Here is a 24,211-nt window from a genome sequence, read left to right on the forward strand (position 1 = left end):
GAGATTGAAGAAACTAGCACTGCAGGCTACTCTGTGTCTGTAGCAATGACAGCAGGTAAACAAACTATTATAGAACCGGTAACTTATAAGTGCTAATTGATATCAGTCCGCTGCTGCCATAGCCTACTAGGAAGTATGATACGCTGTTGCTGCTGCTGAGACATAAATCCTTAGGTTGGTGTATTTCAAACATTCTATCAACACAGATATGTACATAAATTGTCTGCCGTTACAATTGATTTGCCTCGGGTGCACTGTGGAGTCGGTATGAGTGTTTTTAATGCCATGCTAAAACTAGAACGATTGACTTGCGCTAGCCATAGCATAAGCGAACTCGGCAACTAGAAGAACTGAATGAAATTTCTTGAAAACGTCTCCAGACGTCTCGAACACACCGGCTGACTTGGAAAATAGGTCTTATGTCCAAAATTCCGAACTATCCCGATAAGAACAACTGTGCTATGATCAAAGTGCTATAGGTAAGAACATAGAAGAGCCTTTTTTGGAAGATGGCAAGTGACTCTGCTGTCCTGACATTGGTCGGGAGTTCGTTCCACCACTGAGGCACCAGAACAGAGAAGAGTCAGGGCTTTGCTAAGCGACATTTGTTTGATTTCAGCGATAGTGGTACCAGCCGGCCAGCTGAAGTAGAGGAGCAAAGTGCTCGCATCAGGGCGTGTGGTTTGACCAGTGTTTGAAGGTAGATGGGTACCGTTCCATTGATGGCCTTGAAGCCAGTGCCATCCTCTTGAATTGGATGAGTTAGTGCCATGTACGGAGGCTAAGTCCTCACTGCAGTGGCCCCGGGTTTGAATCCTTTATCCAGGGTAAACTACAGATCTACAGTATATCTAATCTTCCTTTTCTCTCTCAGATCCTTGAGAAAGTAGTCGCCAATCAGCTGTGTGACTTTCTAAATTACAACAGTCTACTTGAGGACTTCCAGTCAGGATTTAGAGTACAGCATAGTACAGAGACAGCTCTGGTGAAAATTACAAATTACCCTCTAATTGCTTCTGACAAAGGACTGGTTTCTGTTCTTGTCCTGCTGGACTGTAAAAAATAATTGGAATCAAAGCAACCAGATTGAGCTGGTTTAGTTCCCATTTATCCAATCGATCTCAGTTTGTGCATGTTAATGAAAAATCCTGCATTCACACTTAAGTTACATATGGTGTTCCTCAAGGTTCTGGGCTCGGACCAATTCTTTTGAATTTATATTTTCGGCAATATCATTTAATGACACTCACGGTGGGTGAGTAAATACTTTTGGCAATATAGTGTAGTTAGGGCTGGCTCAGGTTTGCCTGGTTTGGGGGGGTGGGGGCTCCTACTGCTACTCTTACTGCTAGTATTTTTAAGGCGGCTGACTATTGATTAAAGAAATTGACTAAATTTGCATCTCTACTGTTGCTTGACTCTACTGATCCCATGATTACTCCCAGGGGTCTGGCTGTGCTTTCTGGTCCAGCAGAGTTCGCAGAGGTCCTGACCGAAACAGACTGCTAACTGGCCTGATGCTGGAAACACCATATTGTAGCTCCACCTGCCCGCTGTTGTGACTGCTCAACAACTACTGCTTTTTGGTCTACAGTAACATGGTTGGGATGGATCCATCTCGGCATGGCTTGGCCTGCCACCATAGACTACTACTGTTTAAACTACTACTACTGTTAATACTATTACCAACACCAAATGCAAATGGAACCCAAGTTCCTGGTCTGCTCAAGATTTCTGCCTAAAGTTTATCAAGGCAGTTTTTCTCACCACGGTAGCTGTAACTTTTCCTCCTGGTGATGTTGGGACTTTGAAAATGTATTGACTCTGAAAATACTGTGTGTTAGGGGTGTCAACAATAATCGATTCGGCGATGCATCGCAATGCGGGGCATGCACGATTCAGCATCGATGCGGCAACGTGCCACAATCGATTATGTCACTGTTTTTTTTCTGTCCTCGAGTGGACAATAAAGTTGTGAAGTTTCAATTACTTCCAGGGCACTTTACCGAACAACAACACGTAACAAGTATCAAGACGGCTGAGGTGGAGGGAGATGACTGCGATAGACAGTCGCAGTCGGCAAGTCTGGCAGATCAAGTCACATTTCGAACATTTACAACACTCAGGCCCCTCCCCCTCTACCACCGAGCTCCTCTGCTCCCTCCCATCGAGTGCTCGTCAGTGCACATGCACCAGATTCTGTGAACCGACCGTGTCTTCTCTCATCAATAAAGGCATGGAGTACACGCTACACAGAGGTAGGCTGGCTAACTTACTTATAGATAGCAACTGCTAACGTCATTTAGTGTATGCCTAGCTTGAGGCGTGCGTCTGTGATATGGGGGGAGGTGGGATCTGTGGCGTGTGCATGAACTGTGAACTGCGCTGAGTGGACAGGATGATACGGGCGCAAAACAACAACAAGCTCTACGTACACGTAGAGGCGCGTTTTCTTTTCTAAAACCGGATGATTTATGTTGTTCTATCGGAGCATAGTGTCGGTTTCAGTGAATATGATCAAAAAGCAGGGAGAAGAGAAACATTTCTCAATCAAAGCACTGAAAGCAGTGATTTATGTTTTCTTTTTCAGGTTTGAAAATGCCATATCCAATATCCTGTACCATTCAATTTTATTTTATTTAATGACATTTATGTCAAAGATACAGGAGAGTGATAATACAAACATAGCAGCCAATAAAATCTGTTGTTCAATATCTGACTGCTTGTATTGCCTCATGACTAATGAAAAAATTGCCTTGTTGTGTGAAGTAGAATTTTGATGCATCACAATGCATCGCAATGCATCGTAGAATTGGATTGAATCGAATCGTTACCTTGTGAATCATAATCGAATCGAATTGTGAGGGCAGTGCCAATGCACACCACTACTGAGTGTGTTCTAGTCTTGCTCAATGTGTAAAGTGTCCTGAGATAACTTGTGTTGTGATATGACACTTTAAATAAAATTGAATTGAATAGTGGTGTAACTGGCTTACGTGATATTTTTAATGTGATTATAATGGGATGTTTTCATGCACAAAAAATAGGTGGAATTGTTACTTTCATCACTGCCTCCATTTCAATCGTTCATGAATAGCTTTATTTTCCATTAAACTATTTTTGGAAGGTACTGTAGTTAATTTCCAGGTGTGAGGATGCATGCAATCATTTCCCCCTCCACACAACAAAACAACATTCAACTCTGAACGCTGACAAAATACATCCTCATATTTCTCTTAATCACCCTTTCCTGATGTGTGAAAATGAAATAAAAACATGATATAAAAGACATACTTTTGGTTCCAGTGCTCTGAAACACTTTGGCACAAACCCACCTCATACGAGACAGCAGGTCCTTGTACGTCGGCTGGATAGTGAGGTCCTCTTGGACACACACATCTCTGTTAGAAGAAGCACACAGTTCAGACTGGACTAAAGGTGTAACTTTAAATTCAACAAATACACCCAATGAAATGTTTATTTCATCACATTGTTTATCACATTGAAAAAATATCTTAATGAAGGCAATTAAGATTCAAAAGATTACTCACAAACACAACCTACGACGAATAAATACCTCATTATGTGGAACGATGATTTTGTTCACGCAGGGAGATTTCTGCATGTTGCAATCTAAACTTTCAGAGACCTTTTAGCAATAGTTTGTTTGTCCTGTTACTAAAGTTGTCTGCATTGTAAAAAGTTGAGTTAGGCTCAATGTAAAGGTGTGTTCACACCAAACATGTAACAAATCTTCACGTTGCCTTAGTCAAGAGTTTGACCGTGGGATCATTAGTGTTTTTTACTTGCACTTTATGCACCAGAAAGTTTAAAATGCGTCTGTTTGATGGGTGTGCTACTGTTGTGAACTCAGCACAAGTCTGGTGACCCAAAACCAAAGCATCAAATCCTTCCTAACCAACTTATTATCAAAAGAGGCACAGTGCTGCAGGGATCTCATATTTTTGCAGTCCAACAAGAATTTAGCATTGAACTGGTTCCTTCCACACAAAAAAATTGGATTTTCCATGGGATTTTGAATTATTTCAGAAAATAAGCTTGTTTATGATACATACATGTATTGTTGAGGAAGACAATATTCCCAAATGAACACCATTTTTAGGATTTTTGAAGCATGAATACAATTGCCAGAAGTAAAAAGATAACGTTACGAGGCTATGAACAAACTACATGACAGTCAAATACTTCATGTCACCACTAAGCTTCCAACTTGTAATTCGATTTGCGTCCTGTAAAGGCTGTAAACGAGGACTAGTAAATACACGAGTTCTCATGTTTGGAGTGATGACCTAAAGCTTCATATTCAACCACAGGGGTATTTACTGATGTATATGTCGTAGGAAAGAAATATGTGAAAATATTTTTCTGTTAACCACAGACCTTTCATAATAACTAATTTTGTTGGACAATATATTGTCACAGATAATAATAATAATCAACAATATTATTGTCATTTAAAGACCATTTTATGCCACTGATATAATTATAATACAATACATGTTCTAGCATTGTTATGTCATGATATTATCATTATACAAGTGCCATTTATCAGTCGATAAACTGAGGTCATGTCCGTCTATCAGGCCTTAAGTTGATAATGTTAACATGATCAAGATCACGTCTTTTATCGCACGATAAGTTGATAACCTAAAAATGAAAAAGGTCTAATTAAAAACTCAGTCTCCGAGATGACTACTGACTCATGTCCTTGTTTTAGGACTGCATTCATTTTACAAATGTTATGACCACCATGAATCAGAACCATCTAACAACGTAAATGTTTCTAACTGTGATATGAAATTAGTAACTTTAGTCCTGAACAAACCTGGTTTGGACTCCCGAGGGGGTTAGCAGGAAGCAACGCAGACAGCTGTAGGTGGGGCATTCACCATCACCTTCTGAGTCACTCTCTGGGAGGGGCTTGATAATCTTCACAAAGGATTGTGGGAAAATGCCTGTCTGATTGTTCACTGTGCCCTGAGGAGAAGACAGAAGGACAGAATAGAAGAAGGATAAGGAGGGGATGAGAAATACCCATGATGTCAGCAGCACCAGGCAATAATCTTTTGTAAAAAAATAAAATAAAAAAAAAGCTCACCAGTAAAGTATACAATAAGTTCAGGCTTGGATAACAACAATTTCCATATTTCAGTGAGATGCATGAATGACAATATTCCACAGTCGGGTTTTTTCCCAACTTTAACATGACAAAGCATCACGACCCAATTCACAACAGAGAGGCTATGTCCTTCCCCTTCCTTTGTTCCCTATGGGATGATATTTTGTTAAAAATATACAGTATAACGTCAATATGTAAATCATTTTTGATTTCATTTGGATTGTACCAGGAATTACATATACACATAGGGCCCTAGTTTCGTGGCGCAGCGCAGGGCTGCGCAGGGTGGCGGAGCCGGCAAAAAACGGAAGTTTCGTGGCAAAAAGCCTCGCCGAGACTGCGCTGAAAGCTCGCCAGCTCCAACCTGGTCTACTCTCGGCGCAAGGCGTAAATAAAGTCCATTCATTCAAGGCGAATCACAGCTGGCGGAGTGGAAGTTTGGCGCAGTGCGCACACGTCACCGAGATCTCACAGGCAGGTTTCCACAGTTCCAGGCGCATTTAAATGCAATAAATAATCACAACAAACACTATTTAATGCAACTAACTGAATCAACACGTGAATTTATATCTATATAGATTGTCCCGTCACATCTGACGTCAGATCAAAGGCGGATGGCACGCGTAACGGAAACTCAGCCTCTCGGACCAAAACATCTCCCTCTCTCTCTCCTGTTTTTTATAATATCGGCATTGTTATTATTATGGTACGCGCGCACAGCGCGTGATGCGCGTGGTGGGAGCGGCGGAGCTGCTTCTGTCATCGGGTTGTCAAGTGACGGAACTTGCACTGAACCTACCCTAACGCATTAAAGGAGAGGAGAGGAGCTCATTTGATTGGTGAAGATCTGAATCGGCTGTATTAATCCCAGTCCACGCCTCGTCTCCTCCTCGTCTCCCACTCACGCCTTCTTCTCCTCCCTCTTTCCCACTTGCGCGGGTGGGAGTGACGGGAGGTGTGCCTGCGCGAGCCTGCGCGGTGCACGAAACTTGCAAAGTCCAGGCGGACCCCCCCCCGTCGGCGCGGCGCAGGTGCGCTGAGAGCTGACTGCGCCTGGTCTACGAAACTAGGGCCCATAGTCTCAAACATTGTAGGTCACCAAAGCTTTAGCTGTTAGCTTGGCTTGCTCTGTAGCTAGCTAGCTAACTTAGATATGTACCATCACAAATACCTGTTTTAATCAGCTGAGAAGAGAAGCGAGATCTTTTGTGAGTAATGTTACCACCTGGTAGGGTTGCACGGTATACCGGTACTAATTTGGTACCGGGGTACTGAGGCATTTAAAACGGTACTATATTGCATTTGGACGGGACCGGTACTTGCAGCGGCCGCAACAGCGCAGCGAACTCGCCACGTGACGTCACTGCCTTGTAACTACAGCTGAGAGGACGAGGAGCGAGCCAGCTTGGGGAAATAAAAACAAAAAGCAAGCAAGCTGGAGGAAACGGCTAGCAAGTTAGCTAGCAGTGTGGACTGGAGCAAAAAAACGGCGCAGGAGGAAAGCTTGGAGAGCGCGAGAGAGAGAGAAAGAGAGAGAGAGCGAAGCACGGAGAGGAGAATGGCTGCTGCAACCGTCACCACGCCGCAACTTGCGGACAAACCAGCGCCGCGAAGTGCGATATGGCCGTACTTTAGCTAAAAACAAATGAGCAAGGCGAGGCAGTTAACGCGATGCACCACTTTGTAAACGGTGTTTAAAACAAGCATGGCTAACTGCGGAAACACCTCCGACTTAAAGGACAAGCACCCAGACCTGCACACTGAGCTCAGGGAACGACAGGTCATTTACTCAGGAAAAAAAGCCACATTCAGTGCTAAAAGCAAGCGCCACCCCCCTTCACTCTTAACAAAAGTAGCTCTGGAAGAAAAAAATAGAGCTGGTTTATTTATATTATTATATTTTATATTATATTATTGTATTTATATTTTAACATTTTTAAAATTGTGTGTATTAGAAAAGCTTGTCTTTGTGGTATTTTATTTTGTGTGCTGATTAATATGTTATTGTTCTGTAGATTTTCTATTAAAATAAAGTCAGTAATGACATTTTTTGGATTCACTTTTTATTTGAAAAAGTATCGAAAAGTATCGAAAAGTACCGAAACACATGTTGGTACCGGTACCGGTACCAAAATGTTGGTATCGTGACAACACTACCACCTGGCACCAAACACATAGGCAGCGTAGCTCCACAGACACAAACCACACTTTTGGTTGTGTCGTCTTTTTAATTATGTATTTTCATGTCTTATGTTTCAACATTTATGCCACAAAATGTGACTTTCTTAATTATCCTTTAAATTGACCACCATCAAATGTGTAATTCATGGTTCAATTCAAACAGGAAAAAAAGTATTTTTTTCTCACAATTGACTACTGTACATATTATTTCCCAAATAAGGTCCCATGTTGGTAATAGTAATAATGGTCGTCAGAGTCATTCAATTAAACTCTTGTGAATTCCTGTTGACCCACAGGTGGTACCCCAATTCTAACATGAGGGCAGATATTAATATCTTCCTACAGTATTTTGAAAAATATCGTCTTTGCTGCGGATCTAATAAAGGATCATCTTATTTTATCTTAAATAAAATATGATGTATGCTGGACCACTGCACATAAACAGTGGACATAGTCTTCATGACATCACCCATTGGTTTGTGGTTTATGGTTTTGAAGCCTCAAGATCGACATTTTGGCTGTCAACTTCTTGGACTTTTTGCAACCAGTGAAGGAAGTGACCATATTTGGACTGTGGAGGAGAGACAGGTGGATCTGATGAACACAAGCGGCGGAGTGGCACCCCGAGCAGCAACCTTACTGGATCTGGATCCATCTGGATTCTGGTGTGAAGCTGCTAACAAAGGTAGCTTCATAATACAAAGTCAATTTTACAGTTTAGTGTTTAAGTCATCTTAGTAGCTAACAGGTCACCATGGTAGCATGGCCTCGCTACCATGGTGACCTGTCAATCAAAAGATAGCCACCCCCGAAAGCATCCCCTGCTATGGTCTATTTAACAGTAAATAGCACATAATTTACAAAATAAACATCTTGCAGGAAGAAACTAGATATTGAGACCATAAACTCACGTAAACAATGTTTACTGAGGTAATAAATCAAGGGAGAAACAGGCTCATTTTCTCATAGACTTCCTTGCAATCTGATTTATTTTTGCAACCACATGAGTCGCCCCCTGATGGCCAGTCGAGAGACTGAGTTTAAGGCACTTCATAATCTGCTTGACTTTTCAGAACCGGATGTTGCAGATAGCTTCACAAGTTGTGAGCAAAAAAAAAAAAACACTTACGAAAAGCATGGGCGCAAAGTTGCCAAAAAGGACAAACAGATGGTGTTTTCACAGCACTGTATGACGATTAATACATCAGAGTTTTCTCTCTTTGTATTACTGAACCATCTCTAGAAAGCCAGAGGCAAGATAAGACCATGTTGATTCTCACTCTCTCTTTCACCGTATCAGCTTCCACCTCCTCCTTCTCTCTCCCACTCTATCTAACAACACCTTGCACATTTTAACAGACTATTTTCCTGACCTTTTGTTAACTCTATTTGCAGGCAGCAGTGTTGCATTTCCATGTTAGGCGGCTAATTAAACCAGATCACAATGTTGGACGTAGTGTGTGTAATCGGAACATTTGTTCTTAAAGTAATCATCCCTCTGAATGCAACCAGGTTACCTCCAGGCACATGTAATATTTGTTTCTAATCGGAATGTTAATTCAAGTTATTCCATCTTATTATACTTTCATTCAGATGCCAAAACTATTGCTGAAGATCACATCAGCATTTCTCCCTAAATCCTTGTGTTTTGCAGCACTTCGGCGTCCAGTGTGAGCGCTGTCTTTCAATCCTAGTACCTTTCTGTTCTACAGTGGGTGTCAGATTTACACATGTGGCCAAGTGCATTGGACTTAAACTGGACTCACACTATCCTTGGCCACCCTTTTCATGGATCATTCTTCAGACAAGTTCAACGTAAAAAAGTATGAAGCAAACATCCCCCTGGTGGTGCTCTTGGTAAAAACGATGTCAAACAAATCCAAAGTATCCATCCATCCATCCATTTTCTACCGCTTATCCTGTATTTTTAGGGTCACGGGGGGGCTGGAGCCGATCCCAGCTGTCATTGGGCGAAGGCAGGGTACACCCTGAACAGGACGCCAGTCTATCACAGGGCCACAAAGTATCCCAAATACATAATAAATGAGTCTGTGGCTAGAGTGGTGATGTTGTTGTCATAGAATAATTTAAAAAGCATGTTTGATGAAATGCTGGGATAAAGCACTTCCTACTGCCCTGTGGAAGCTTTTCTGCCAGAATAAAAATACCCTATCTGGACACAGACCCTTGCTTTTTGTCCCATGAGATTGGGAGGAAATGGTCGTTCATCCAACATTCTCCTTCAATATAACTCACTGTTCATATGTTTCTCTCTCTCTGGATTATTTTTTTGTGTTGCCTCCCTTTCCTTCCCCATCAGGTTCACCTCTTTCCTCTCCTCCATCATCCCAATCAAGATGCCTCCTTCTATCTATTTATATTTTTTCTCTCTCCACTCCCCCTCCACCTCTTCCATATCTTGCCCATCCCTCTCATCTCTGCCTCCCACTCCCTCCCTCCATCCCTCTCTCCTTTCTCCGTTCTTACCTCCAGCCAGTTAGCATTGACCCGTTGCAGCAGGAAGATCACCTCTCCCTTCTTCAGGTTCAACTCTGCCTTGCCGTTTCCACGGAAGTCAAACATCGCCTGGGAAGAAAGCACACAGAGTGAGAAGGGAGAGGACACATTCAACACAAAGACAGCAGAGACAGAGCAGGAGACAGGTAAAACAACCTTTCTGCTGATGGAGAAAATTGTGTGAGTGAAGAGAGGTTTGATGCTCTATTTGTTTGACAAAGTTGAGCTTTTTAGAGGAAGCGCTGCACCAAAGTAGTGAAGTCTTGAACGTGAAAAGACTTGTGAGAGTTGAAATGAACTGATATGAAAAGGAGTGAAGGCAATGACGTGTGAAGATGTGAATGTGAGAGAGTTAAAGGAAGCAAGATGTTAGAGAAGGATTGCTTCTTGTGATCAGCGGCTCTATGAAAATGTGAGTTTGGGAAGATTATTATATATCATATATCTGTAACTGCTTATCCCGTATTCAGGGTCACGGGGGGGCTGGAGCCGATCCCAGCTGACATTGGGCGAAGGCAGGGTACACCCTGGACAGGTCACCAGTTTACCAACACTTTATCAATAAATATCTAATTATTTTATAAAACACATTATTATTATTTATTTATAATTATTTAAAACAGACATCTGAGAAGCTGTTTGACTTAACTGAACAATTATCTAAAGGAACTATTTCAGCACGAGTTTCATGCATGCAGCACCTCTGTGTGTGCGGAGGCAAAAATAACTTCAGCATTTGTACAGCTGTGTGATGAAGTAAAAAGCATATACGAGGAGTAAAAGTGGTGCAGCCTGCACCACTTGCAATGCCCCCCCCTCCCACACACACACACACACACACACACACACACACACACACACGCACACACACACCGTTTGTGTTAAGAATTAATGAATGATTGGGGAATGATTGAAAGCCTCAGAAGAAGAGGAATGAGGGGAGATGATGTAACAAAAAGAGAGCTGGAGAATCAGGAGAGGCACAGTGAGACCAAAAAAGAACGAGGAGTATACAGCAGTGGGAGGGAGGTGAAGAGGAGGAGGAGAAGAAAAGTGAAAGTTAAACAGAGGAGCAGAGCTGATGCCATCACTGCAGCTCTGATCTGGTTGTTTCACCGTGTGATAATCCTCAGGAGTGAGTGAGTGAGTGGTTGATTGAGTAGTGAGTGAGTAAGTGAGTGAGTGAGTGAGTGAGTGGTTGATTGAGTAGTGAGTGAGTGAGTGAGTGAGTGAGTGAGTGGGTGAGTGAGTGGGTGAGTGAGTGAGTGAGTGAGTGAGTGAGTGAGTGAGTGAGTGGTTGATTGAGTAGTGAGTGAGTGAGTGGGTGAGTGAGTGAGTGAGTGAGTGAGTGAGTGAGTGAGTGAGTGTGTGAGTGAGTGAGTGAATGGGTGAGTGAGTGAGTGAGTGGTTGATTGAGTAGTGAGTGAGTGAGTGAGTGAGTGAGTGAGTGAGTGGGTGAGTGAGTGGTTGATTGAGTAGTGAGTGAGTGAGTGAGTGAGTGAGTGAGTGAGTGGGTGAGTGAGTGAGTGAGTGAGTGAGTGAGTGAGTGTGTGTGTGAGTGAGTGAGTGAGTGAATGGGTGAGTGAGTGAGTGAGTGAGTGGTTGATTGAGTAGTGAGTGAGTGAGTGAGTGAGTGAGTGAGTGAGTGAGTGAGTGAGTGAGTGTGTGAGTGTGTGAGTGAGTGAGTGAGTGAATGGGTGAGTGAGTGAGTGAGTGAGTGGTTGATTGAGTAGTGAGTGAGTGAGTGAGTGAGTGAGTGAGTGAGTGGGTGAGTGAGTGAGTGAGTGAGTGAGTGAGTGAGTGAGTGGGTGAGTGAGTGAGTGAGTGAGTGAGTGAGTGTGTGTGTGAGTGAGTGAGTGAGTGAATGGGTGAGTGAGTGAGTGAGTGAGTGATTGGTTGATTGAGTAGTGAGTGAGTGAGTGAGTGGGTTCACCTAGTGTTGTGTGAGTCTACCTCCATGTAAACCAATAGCTTGTCATCAGTCACGGCTGAAACCACCACTGTTGCTGTTTTGTACATGTTGTGAAAGCAACAAGAAGAGCAAGAAAGCGCCCTTCCTTCATGGATCATACAATGGTGCACACTTCACCAAGCTGGATGCAGTGGATTCACACGTCGGCTGGTTTACCACAGCTGGAGGAACCCAGAATAAATTATTTAGCAGTGATTTAATTAAATGAAAAGAAAAAATGTATATCTGAATCCCAAAATTGATTAGGAACCCTACAAACAAATCAGAATAGTCAAATATTGGGATTCAGCTTTCGAGAGGAGTCATCCCGACACACGTGGACGTAGTCATGGTGACATCACCCTTTGGTTTGTGCACTACGGTTTTGAAGCCTCAAATTTGGCATTTTAGCTGTTGCCATCTTGAATTTTGGCTATCGCTATCTTGGAATATGCAACCAGTGAAGGGAGTGACCATATTTGGACTGTGGAGGAGCGGCGGGTGAAACCGATGAACATAAGCGGCAGAGCGGTACCCCGAGGAGCAACCTTACTGGATCTGGATCCATGTGGATTCTGGTGTGAAGCTGCTAATAAAGTTAGCTTCATAAATCAAGGTCAAATTTGCAGCTAAGTGTTAATGTCATCTTAGTAGCTAATAGGGTTGCACATCTCTTTGTGATAAACGGTTCGATATGCATCTAGATACACAGGTTACGATTCGATTAAAAAACTATATCCTTTTATTACAGACCGATTCGATTCAAATCGATTCCATACAGTGTAACGATACGATTCGATTCTACGGTTAATATTTGTTGTAGATATTTTATAAAATAAAGATGCCAATTCTATGAAAGTGACAGTACTATAGTTTCTTTTCAAATATGTAAAATACTACATATCCCCAAACATTGTGGCTGTATGGCACTGGCAAAAAAAAAAAAAACAGAACAACAAAATCACATGTCAATGTATTTATTTTTAGACATGGACCAAAAAAAGTCTGGCTGAATCATTGGCTGGCGGTCACAGGACAGTGTCGTGGACGCTACCCGTGCTGCGGCCGCCTCTTGTGGCGCAAGTTTAGACACAAGCGATTGACATTCAAAGCCGTCCGTCTCTCACGTGCGGTCGTGGAGTACTTGCGGTCACACGGCAGCGTCGCAGCCGCCTACCTGTGCTGCGCCCGCCTCTCCACCTCCACCTCATCCATGTTCCGTGTTGTCCCTTGTTTATAACTCATTCAAGCTAGACAGCTACGGCGTTTCGCGGGCAGCTTCAGCTCTCGCGTTGTTTTAGAGACGCTGGTGTAATGCCGCCCATAGATATGATGCGGCCGACCGCTTCAAAGTCTCACGATACCCGATCCATGACTCTGTAACCGATTCATCTAGGAATTCATTGATAATTCGTATCGATTGAGGAGGCTGCTACCGATGCAGCCGTATCTCTCACTTGTTGAACCGAATACCCGGTCGCATCGGTTTATCGTTTACAACCCTAGTAGCTAACTATCATTGGTAGTGTGGTAGAGAGGCCGCGGTAGAAAGGCAGTGGTAGCAACCTGTCAATAACAAGGTAGCCACACCCTTCTTACTTTTGCAACCAGAGGAGACGCCCCCTGATGGCCAGGAGAGAAAAAGCAAACTTAAGGCACTTCAGCGTTCAGAACTCTTCGGTGTGTGCTGAATCCTATGTGGTAAAGGTGCACTCTGCCATTTACATCTTTAACTATGAAAGAGAAAACTACTGAAGCAAAGAAACGGGGATCAAAAATGAGTTTTAGCATGTTGAAATCTAAAAAAATGAAACTATAAATGTTATATGTTCGTGCGGTGTGTGTGTGTGTGTGTGTGTGTGTGTGTGTGTGTGTGTGTGTGTGTGTGTGTGTGTGTGTGTGTGTGTGTATGTGTGTGTGTGTGTGTGTGTGTGTGTGTGTGTGTGTGCGAGTGAGAGAGCGAGAGAGAGAGTGTGAGAATGAGTGTGCCCACTTTTGGCTGGTGGCAGATTAATGAAGCTGGGGAGAGAGGGAGCTGTCTGGATTAACAATCCGTTGAGATTATTCTGACCCTGTGGACACACACACACTCTGAATGTGGAGCTGCTATTTTTGATGCATTATTACAGGAGCTGATCATTATTAGTGTTGACCCTCCGCTGGTAGTCATTTATTTTTATTATTTTCAGCTGATGTGAAAATGTGTTGGAGGTGATTAGCTACTATCTCTGACACAAACACCTCATCAGCGCTCCACCTCTTCATCCCTTTACTTTCACTTGTCCTTTTCTCTTTGTCTCTATTTCAGACCATTGTTCTTTGTTTGTAGGAACGGTTCAGCCAACTTCTTAAATCTGATCAGTGAAGGAACAACTCAATGCTTTTAAATAAATAATGAGGGCAACATAGTTGACTGTTCAGAACAGCTGCATAACAAGATGTAATATTATGTAAATATTATTTGGCAGTTTCTAATTGTGTACTGTACCGCTGACGGCATTTCACCTGGTCGCCTGTCATCAGCCCATTGAATGAGCTTCATATAGATAAGGGCCAGAAGGGTTTTACCATAGATTCATAAGAAGAAGTAAAAGAAGATGATACAGACCTCTAGTGACCATAGTAATTATGACAGCACAGACTGTATAAAAGAAGTGTATGTAGTCATGGTGACGTCACCCATTGGCCAAAAGCCTGTTGTGTTCTGCATTCTGTTCTGCATTCTGCATTCTGTCCATCACCATCTTGGACAGGAGCAAAGGAGAAAGTCACGTGCTCTAGAATACCAAGTAGTCTTGTTGCGTAAATTGGAAATTGTATTGTGCTCAAAATGTAACGTTGGCAGGTGACATTTGGCCCCTCTGACACATTACGCTAGGTTCACACTGGACACAGAAGCACCATGAATCGCCACGGTTCCGGTGAAGCAGTTTGGCTGTTTATATAGGATGTGCCGTGGAGGTTGCCAGCCGGATCACCATCATCACATAGTTTTGAGATCGAATTTATCTATATCCCGAGACTGAAACTGGGAAGAAAATACAATGATAATCTACTACAACTATATACAACTATATAATGTAAATGATGTACTAGGATCATCACGTTCTATGATTTACAACCCACACTTTTGACATTCCTCCTTTTTCTCCCTGATGTTCAACGGAAGTTTCAATTCCCCTGTTTCACCTCCCACATGAGCTCAACTGTATTTATTAGAAATAGTCGAGTGTCACTGATGTTTGTGATGTTTTAATAAATTACATATTTATTCCACGGATTCGTCAGCTGTGTGTAAATAGAGAGCGAGCGGGACAAACAGACACCAACACCCACATACAGAAGCAGACAGACAGACAGACAGACAGACAGACAGACAGAAATTACCTCTACAGAAAGCAGTAGAGGAGCGTGAACTGCTGGTGGGCAATTGACATAGCAAGGTGCTTCCATGTCAAGTGATGATGCCAAATTAATCAGGTGATAACGTTTGGTTGAAGTCAACACAAAGCTTTGGTCTCCAACTCAATTCCATTCCCACACAACTATTACATTTCCATGAAGTTTTTTTCTTTTTCCTAGACCAAACTGAACAAACGCTTTAAACCACTACAAAAGGACTACAGCAGAGACCTTGTTGTTTGGACCACAGACAGTCTCTGGTTTCTCCACATAATCTGGTCTGGTCTCTGGACTAGTATGAGCTACTATTGTAGATCTCTCGGTGACCACATATTATTTACTTCTTCCATTTCTGATTCAAAGCCAGGACACAATTGAAATATTTCAATAGACTTTGAAAGTAATAACAATGCATGAAAAAATAGTTTCCCGTTTTTTTTGGCAAAGACACTACCTCATCAATCAAAGACAAAGAGCAACTCAGCCAAGAAGTGGTAGACCACGTAAAATGACGGAGCGGGGTCAGCGGATGCTGAGGCACATAGTGCGCAGAGGTCACCAACTTTCTGCAGAGTCAATCTTTACAGACCTCCAAACTTCAAGTGGACTTCAGATAAGCTCAAGAACAGTGTAGAGAGCTTCATGGAATGGGTATCCATGGCGATCAGCTGCATCCAAGCCATACATCAGCAAGTGCAATGCAAAGCGTTGGATGCAGTGGTGTAAAGCACGCCACCAACGGACTCTAGTCTGGGGAACACATGGCACCAGGATGCATTATGGGAAGAAAGCAGTGTGATGCTTTGGGAAATGTTCTGCTGGGAAACCTCAGGTCCTGCCATTCATGTGGATGTTATTTTGACACGTACCACCTACATAAGCATTGTTGCAGACCATGTAGACCCTTTCATGGAGACGGTATTCCCTGCTGGCAGTGACCTCTTTCTGCAGGATAACGCACCACAAAGCAGAAACACACAACGAGTTCAAGGTGTTAACTTGGCCTCCAAATTCCCCAGATCTCAATCAAATCGAGCATCTATGGGATGTGCTGACAAACAAGTCCGATCCATGGAGGCTCCATGGGTCAGGACTGTTTTGCTGACAATAAGGGGTACCGACACAATATTAGGCACGTGGTCATAATGTGCGATGGACTGGAGTCCTGTCCAGGGTGTACCCCGCCGTCGCCCAATGACAACTGGGATCGGCTCCAGCCCCCCCGCAACCCTGAATACAGGATAAGTGGTAGACAATGGATGGATGGATGGATGGATGGTCATAATGTTATGGCTGATCAGTATATTAATGGTGTAGTTTATTCAGACAAGGTACTTTGTGTTGGTGTACCTCATGTCCCCAGTAAAGGCCGGCCTCTAAATGGAGCCACACAGCCCTTGGTTTGATCCAGCCCCCAGAACCAATTATCCCACAATTAGACTTGTGCCGACCCCGCCTTGATGAGCTCGTTAAAACCTCAGTTGGTTAGTCTGGCATTAGGGAGGAGTAGATGAGAATTGAAGTTTTTTTCCCTCACCCTGACGCTTAATGAAACTGTTTTTTTTTAAGAACATGGCCTATTTTCTAGAGGGCCTGGAGTGAAGGATTTGAGCCTGTTTGAATCTTACCATGAATAACATATATGAAGTTTGTCAATTTAAAATATTTCACACGTCAAGGATGTTGCATTTTTAACTTTAACTGTTTAAGAATAAAGGTGGGTTCACATCAAACATGAAGTAATTTTTCAATTTGTCTTACTTGCACGAGTTCGGCCGTGGGATCCTTTGTGTTCATATGTGTCACTCATGCTGTATCCACCAAGGAGGAGGGTTTGCCTGTTTTCTGAATACAGTTTTGATTGATGAAAATGGGGGGAAAATGTTTGGTTGGGGGGTGCCAGTTGAAATCTTGCCTAGGGCACCAAATTTGTCAGGGCTGGCTCTGGGAAGCGTTCCTTCTCAGAAGCCACTCTGTTCTCTCACCAAACAGATCAGCAGTCTCTGAAAACACCCTGCGCTAAATCTTCCAGTAATGCAAGATAAGCCATGTCACATTAATACCTGCCACAGGTGTCTTTTGTAGATGCTGACACAAATTAGCCTACATGTCTGTTCCTAACTATAAAAATACTAATTGAGTAACTATTAATCTAATATACAGAACATATGTGGATGTTGTGATTGTTTGGGATGCATGCTGTGACCAGGCGCGCCGGAAGCACCGATGCAGGGGGTTATTTGCGGGTTGTAAGTAAAGTAATTTATACATTCAAAAAATATATAACAAGATTATAATACATGTTTTATATTTCTGGAGACCTGCAAGTCAGACTAAAGATTGTAACAACAGGCTGTAGAATTAGGTGTTTCATCACTGTGATGAAATACACACCAATGTAGTCTCTTAACCTTCACATTCAATGGTGAAACTATGTTTGTAGAAATATATCCACTGTGATATAAGACAGGGAAGCAGGTCTTGAATCTTCTTCTCATCCTCCACAGGCAGTAAGGAGTCTTTTGCTGAAAAATATCAGTTCATAATACAGGTAAATGTGAACACCCGGGTTTTATAGTCATACTTCTTATTGATGAGATTAAATAAAGTACTCAGCCTAGCTGCATATAAGTGTTTTGCCTTTATCTATGATAGGATCTAATCTCTGTTCATTTGTAGCTGCATACATTTCAGTTTTCTTGTTTTTTCTTTCATTTTTGACCTCCATCACACCTCACTTGTTCACCTCCCTGCTTCCTTGTCGGACTCTCCCCAGTAGGCTATAGTCCCATCACACAGGCCCAGACAAGCCCTTCAGCTAATGCATCGTTAGCATCATGCTGGAATGAAGTGTTGTAGTAGAAATGCTAACGCTTGCACCAGCTCTACTATGAAAAATGCCTGGCAGACTGAAGACCAGTCATCGATCATTGTTTGGACAGAGTTTAACAGTCACTTCACTGGACCGAAAAATAACACACCAACACCCTTCGAGAGAAGGAAGCAGAGCTAAAATAAATGTTGAGTAGGCTGGCTGCTTCGTGAGTGGAGTGCACCGATGTTTTACTTCTGTGTGGGAGAGAAGGGAGGCAGAGGGAGACAGGGGGGAGTAAAATGAAGTTGTTGCTCTTAATTTGGCAATAAAACGGCTGTGCAGAGGGACACCGATTTTGTGTGTGTGTGTGTGTGTGTGTGTGTGAGAGAGAGAGAGAGATAGAGAGAGAGCTGCAATGTTTTCTGTGTAGTTCAAGGTTAAGAAAGTGCTTTTGCAAGGTGATAAAGCACAATGTAGTTCAAAAGCCGCAGAAACACACACTTCATCAGTACATAGTGTCAACACACAGCTGAGCAAGCTAATGTTGCAAGCTAACGTTACATAACGTTATGTCCTCCTGAAGTCATGAATTGTAAAGTCTGTCTGCAAGATCATAGGCCAATAACATTTTAAATACTTGTTTTCTGAATGGTGCTCAAATCGGCCGGAGCTAGGCTATGCTAACACTGTAGCTGCTCCATAAACACTTAAAATAATGTTGTCTCAGCATGAATACGGCAGTGACCTTGTTGTTTGCACATTCACAACAATGGAGGAATGAACACTACTCTCATAGGACCTTCTCGATAACTTTTCATCGTTGAGGCCTTTAGAACAGGCTCACAAAATTTGGCAAGAATCAGATCAACGGTGTAGGAGAAGTTCGTTAAAATACACTGCATTAAAAAGGTAGCAAATTCCATGATGATTGGCCTAAAGCTTATGGAGATATGGGTATTGATTTCCAGAGCCACGCCCCCTTTCATGTTAATTGGGAAATATCTTCTGAACGCAATGATATTCTGAAATGCCTTTGATAACATTTGATCAGTTTGGTCTAATAATGAGCCACACCAAATTTGGTAAGAATCGGATGGTGTCGGAGGAGTAAGTAAAAACTTGTTTTTTACAAAATTCAAAATGGCAGAATTTTTTTTCTTGGCAGACTTGTCGGTGCTCTGGCCCTAAATAGATATAAGATACAATAGATAATTTCCACAATTCTCAACATGTTTTGATCTAACAAAATATCCTGCTTCATTACTGGCGTTTTCAAAACAACGTTTTCACTTCAGTCACAAAATGTTTGCTGCTGTATAAACAGAGGGAAGCTTCAGGTTATGAACAGATATTGGAACCTTGATTTTAAAATTTCAAAAGTAGATTTGAATTTAAAATAAAAAGTGACACAGCTCTAGCACCTCTGTCCAATTCACTTTGCTCGACAAAAAAGCTGGCTTAAAATTGAAAAAAATTCAAATGACACGTAAAAATAGATTATGACAGAATTTTTACAAGCTTGTTTGTCAGAATGACCGAAAACGAGAAAGTCTAACACGACCTCTGCTGGGAACTATTGGTGAAGAGTCACAGGCGAGAGGGAGGAAAAAAGCTGTGACACAGCATTTATAACTTGCCACTGATGTTTGTCAGCGTTGTTTCTATTTAATAAGTCTTGTGCATCTCACAAAGTAAAGCATGTGTGTGTTTTTGTCATACAAAGGGTGCGGACAGGATCACATGGTGTGTTATGTCCACAGTTGCGTTATGCTTGTTTGTTTGTCTAACAATTTGTTACTCTGTGGGTGACCATGGGGATTGTAACCAAAGCAACACAACTATAAAAGTTAGTACGCACACCTCGGCCCTGGGGGAGGAGAAGATGTCCATCTTTGGTTTGACGGTCTTCCTAAAAGACAAAGAGAGACAGAGATTAGACATCCAGTAACCAAAAACTCTATCTTTTACGACTTTCAATCATCATCTCACACAATTTATATCTGAGATATTAGCTTAAAGTTTAACAATACTAGACACGAATAATTTTTGTATGCAACTACACAAAATGTACAAATTAAAACAATGTTTTTTTAATGAATGAACAGAAGTCAAAACACCGCCAGTATATCATTGCTACATGGATGCTTGACAGAGTAGAATAAAAAAATGTTCCCGGCTCACAGGTGGCCGAGTGGTTAGAGCGCATGCCATATACGCATTTTTGCGGCCGACCCCGGTTGGAATCCCGGCCGGAGGTCCTTTGCTGCATGTCACACCTCTCTCTCTCTCTCTCTCTCTCTCTCTCTCTCCTGTCTCCTGTCTGTCCACTGCTAATAAAAGGTGTCTATGCCAGAAAAAAATCTTAAAAAAAAAAAAAAAAAATCCCAAACGTCCATATAAATAACAGTCAGGTCAGATGCAGCAGCAAAGGAAGTAGAGAGAGTCTATGTTTGCATCATTTCCTGTAGAGAGTTACCACATCTGCTGCAATCTGAGCACAGGGATGTGAGCCAATCAGAATCCTGAACAGCCGTTGTGAATGAGGAAGTAGGCTGAAAAGCGGTAATATGTCTCTGTGTTCTTGTGATTCCTGTTACTTCCCCTCTACTTACTGAAACTGCATCAATATCTGATTTAAGAGAGAGAGAGAGAGAGAGAGAGAGAGAGAGATTCAGATATTGGCAGAATTGCATAAATGTTTACATAAAACATCACACAATATGCCATCACTTCATCATCATATTCTGTTAGACATTTGTGTGTCATCCTTGAGTCCTAGTGGATGTTTGCGCTTTCACCCCTTTTTTCGGTTAAAAAACCCAACTCAGGTCCCTTAACTCAGTTTTCACACCAGAACAAACTAAGGGTCAATTGAACGGTGGTGGGGAGCAAACAGGTGAAGTGAGGGTTTCCGTGTCTAGTCTATTTCAGAAAAAATATACCGTAGTCAACTATAAGATACAAATCTTTTTTTTTGTTTGAATTGTGCAATGAATTACACAAAGATAGTTTTACAATTCATGAAAGTATTTACTGTTTATTAACTGGTGAAGTATGGGATGGTGAAATTATATAATTAGGTAGACGACACCGCAAAAAGTGTTTTAAGCGACGTCTCCCTGAAGCTACAATGCCTGTGTGTTCGGTACCAGGATGTAACGTTAAACAGGGCTTGCTTGTTGTTTCTCTTCCCCAATGATAAAAAGACTCACTGGATAAAAGACATCAGATAACGTTACATTAGTGATTTACATTTACATTAAGGGCATTTAGCAGACACTTTTGTCCAAAGCAACTTACAATAAGTACATTCCTTGAAAGAAAGAAACCCCAACATATCATTGCCGTCAAAGTAGGAAAAAAATAGACACAAGTGTTGGGTCCTCATCTGAGTAAATTAGAAGCTATTCAGCAAGGATATTAAGTACAACTGTGCTATGATCAAAGTACTATAGGTAAGAACATAGAAGTGCATTTGTCTGAGTTATCTTGGAGCGTTATATATGTGTTCCTCTGTTGGGCTGAAAGGGACCCATGAAACTATGAAAACACCTTAACACTAAAGGCAAAACAGCAACTTTTCAAATTGTGATACAAAATAAGAGTACTTTATTCCAGTCGATTTCCTCAGTCTTACTGACCTCCATCAATAAACAGACCTGATAGCAGATTACTCTGCTTTGTCCCGAATATGACATGAAAGTCAGCCTAAATGTTGTCTCAGCATCCATGAAGGGTCACAAAGGTCAAGTTGTTGATTCCTGGTTGACAAGTTAGGTGAAAGTGTAGAGACCAGTTTGATCGTTTTACTCATCCCTTTTCCACATAATATCTCACCTGGGAACAATATTGACCAATGACCAGTTTAATTATCAGCATTTCAGGGTTTATGCTTTTGAGAGAAAAAAAGTCTATTATCTCCCATCGTTTTCCTCTTTTACAGGCCCCCATCCAGTCTTAACACTCATTTCAAAACATTATTTAGTTCATTCATTTTGATTCATTACTGACAGCAACAGTTGTTACTGTTAGTGAGTTGGGAGGCATCTCTTTGTGCTGAGTTTTAATGTGACACAATGATGATTCATGAGGGATCTTAAGGAGTAATATCTTCATATTTAGTCTCCTCTGACCCCGAGGGGTTCAACTAGCTGTTAAGCATCATTAGCATCCACTGGGTGTTTCTCAATGTCAAGCAAGGATCCTTCAACGGCTGAATTACAGGGATAATATGGACTGTTCCAATGTCATAAATCCTTCAAATTCTAGTCCTTCATTCAGAGGATTTTGAAAGATAAGTATCCTTACCGCTCCTAAAACAAGCACAATCCTTTTCACATGATGAATTTCCTGATCCCCGACCTGTGAGGTGGGGAAATATGCTTGTAATCTTTCTGTTTTTTTTTAGTGCTGTCAAAATGAACGCGTTAATCTTTGCGTTAATTATGAAATATTTAACGCGTTAATTTTTTTTAACGAAATTAACGCAGCTGTGTTTTGTTTACTTCCCGTGGCGGCTGACGTAAGACCTATGACGATGTGTGCCACAAAGCCGTTAGCCATTCGAATTTAACAGAGTTCAGCGTAAGATTTTGGCTGAGGCTGCGGTGTCAGTGGGGAGGGAGGGGGGGAGGTAATTGTGGCGAGCGATGATCGCCGAGCAGTTTTTTTTTAATTATCCCGGTAATTTGTCTGCGTGAGAAACACTAGATGTGGCGTGTGCTGCTTTATCCTCTGGCAATGTAAACAGACTGGTCTGTCTCAGTAACGGGCTGAATGTATAGGCGGACTAAGCTGAATTGTTGTTCTATGGAGTGAAAAGGATTTATCATTCTGACTTCACAGCAGAATATTACTTGTTCTTTTTTCCATATTTGCATGTTCTATTGTGGACCTTTTTGAAATGTTGTTAGTGCATATAAGAAATATGCCTTTTACAAGCTGACAGTTAATTTTGATGGCCTTCTTTTGTGTTGATTCTACATAAATTCCATCATTTTACATTTAAATATCCATTATAACATTATTCTTAAGAAGAAAGAAAGCAATTAATTGCGATTAATTACGGCAAATTGTGCAATTAATTAGTTAATTTTTTTTAATCGATTGACAGCACTAGTTTTTTTTACCTCAGCAGTAAACAAAATGGATTTCTGAACAAATTAGAGGCAATCCAGGTACTTAATCGTCACTCATATTTGAGTATTCATATTTACGATACGTTTTTTACGACCTTCATTGCACAGCGACACTCATTCAGCAAGCTATTACTAGTAGTGAGGTCGACATTGGGAGAGAGAGACAGCGTGTGGAGGAGCATATCGTCACATCAGTGAGGATATGGCTTTATTTAAACCAAACCAGAGTGAGTGATTGTTGGAAGTGGAAAGACTAGACTAACCAAGACCGTTTTAAAGTGTTTTATTTTGTTACTGTCGAGTTTGAATGAAGTTACAATGAGCAAAGAAGTCAAATGACTGTGGAGGAGAGCATGACAGCCGTTTCTTTTCAGATGTAACATGACAAACTCATTTTAAATTTTTACCGTTAAGAGTTGGTGCTTGTTGGAACAATGAAAAGAGACACTAAGAGTGAAACAAAACAGTTTTGATTTATATCATTTTTGTTTGTTTAGGAATCATCAAGGGAGTGTCTTGGCTTTGAGGAGACCATGACAGCTGTTTCTTTTCACAACTAACTCAGTGAATCAAGGGTTTATTTCATTGATTGTTGGAAAAAGTTTAATTTAATTTTTGTTGAGTTTTAATTAAATGTGTGTATGGAGTTGGAGATTGTTGAAACAATGTAAAGAGCTTACCAAGACAGTTTTGACGAGTTAAATTTGATTTCTATTGAGTTTGAATTAACTATGTTTTTCAATTGGTGAGGTAAAATGTATGTTTTTGGAGTCTGGTGACTTTGAAGAGAGCATATTAATTGTATATTTTGTATGTTTATAATTATAATCACTGTTAAAATAACTGTTGATTTCATTTACTTTTTAAAAAGCCTATATATTTATTTTATTTATTTTGAGGAACATCCACCGCCTATTGTCCAAAGGGTCTCGCATGCACCTTAACAGTTTAGTGTTGAGATCTAAGGTGAGTTGGGTGGCAACTTTTTCTCATCATGCACAGGAAGAGTAATGTGGAGATTATCTTCATATTGAGTCAAATGTGGCCTCAAGAGGTAGCTAGCTCTT

At 41.6% G+C, this 24,211-nt stretch overlaps 2 protein-coding genes across 2 annotated transcripts in view; one reads left to right on the forward strand and one right to left on the reverse strand.

Annotated features, from left to right (window-relative positions):
• The window catches only part of ncf4 (neutrophil cytosolic factor 4), a 39,651-nt gene that overhangs the window by 7,986 nt on the left and 7,454 nt on the right, over nt 1–24,211 (reverse strand). Inside the window, exons 6-9 of the mRNA XM_084006378.1 lie at nt 19,867–19,915; nt 9,809–9,907; nt 4,847–4,998; nt 3,336–3,401 (exon numbers count right to left, since the gene is read on the reverse strand). Of these exons, the coding sequence (XP_083862504.1) occupies nt 3,336–3,401; nt 4,847–4,998; nt 9,809–9,907; nt 19,867–19,915 (366 nt within the window). The remainder of the gene's footprint in view (nt 1–3,335; nt 3,402–4,846; nt 4,999–9,808; nt 9,908–19,866; nt 19,916–24,211) is intronic.
• The window catches only part of pvalb7 (parvalbumin 7), a 42,269-nt gene continuing 27,911 nt past the window's right edge, over nt 9,854–24,211 (forward strand). Inside the window, exon 1 of the mRNA XM_084006386.1 lies at nt 9,854–9,984. The gene's annotated coding sequence lies outside the window, so the exon portion shown is untranslated. The remainder of the gene's footprint in view (nt 9,985–24,211) is intronic.

The sequence above is a fragment of the Eutrigla gurnardus genome, assembly GCF_963514095.1.
Source record: "Eutrigla gurnardus genome assembly, chromosome: 3".
Classification (NCBI taxonomy): domain Eukaryota; kingdom Metazoa; phylum Chordata; class Actinopteri; order Perciformes; family Triglidae; genus Eutrigla; species Eutrigla gurnardus.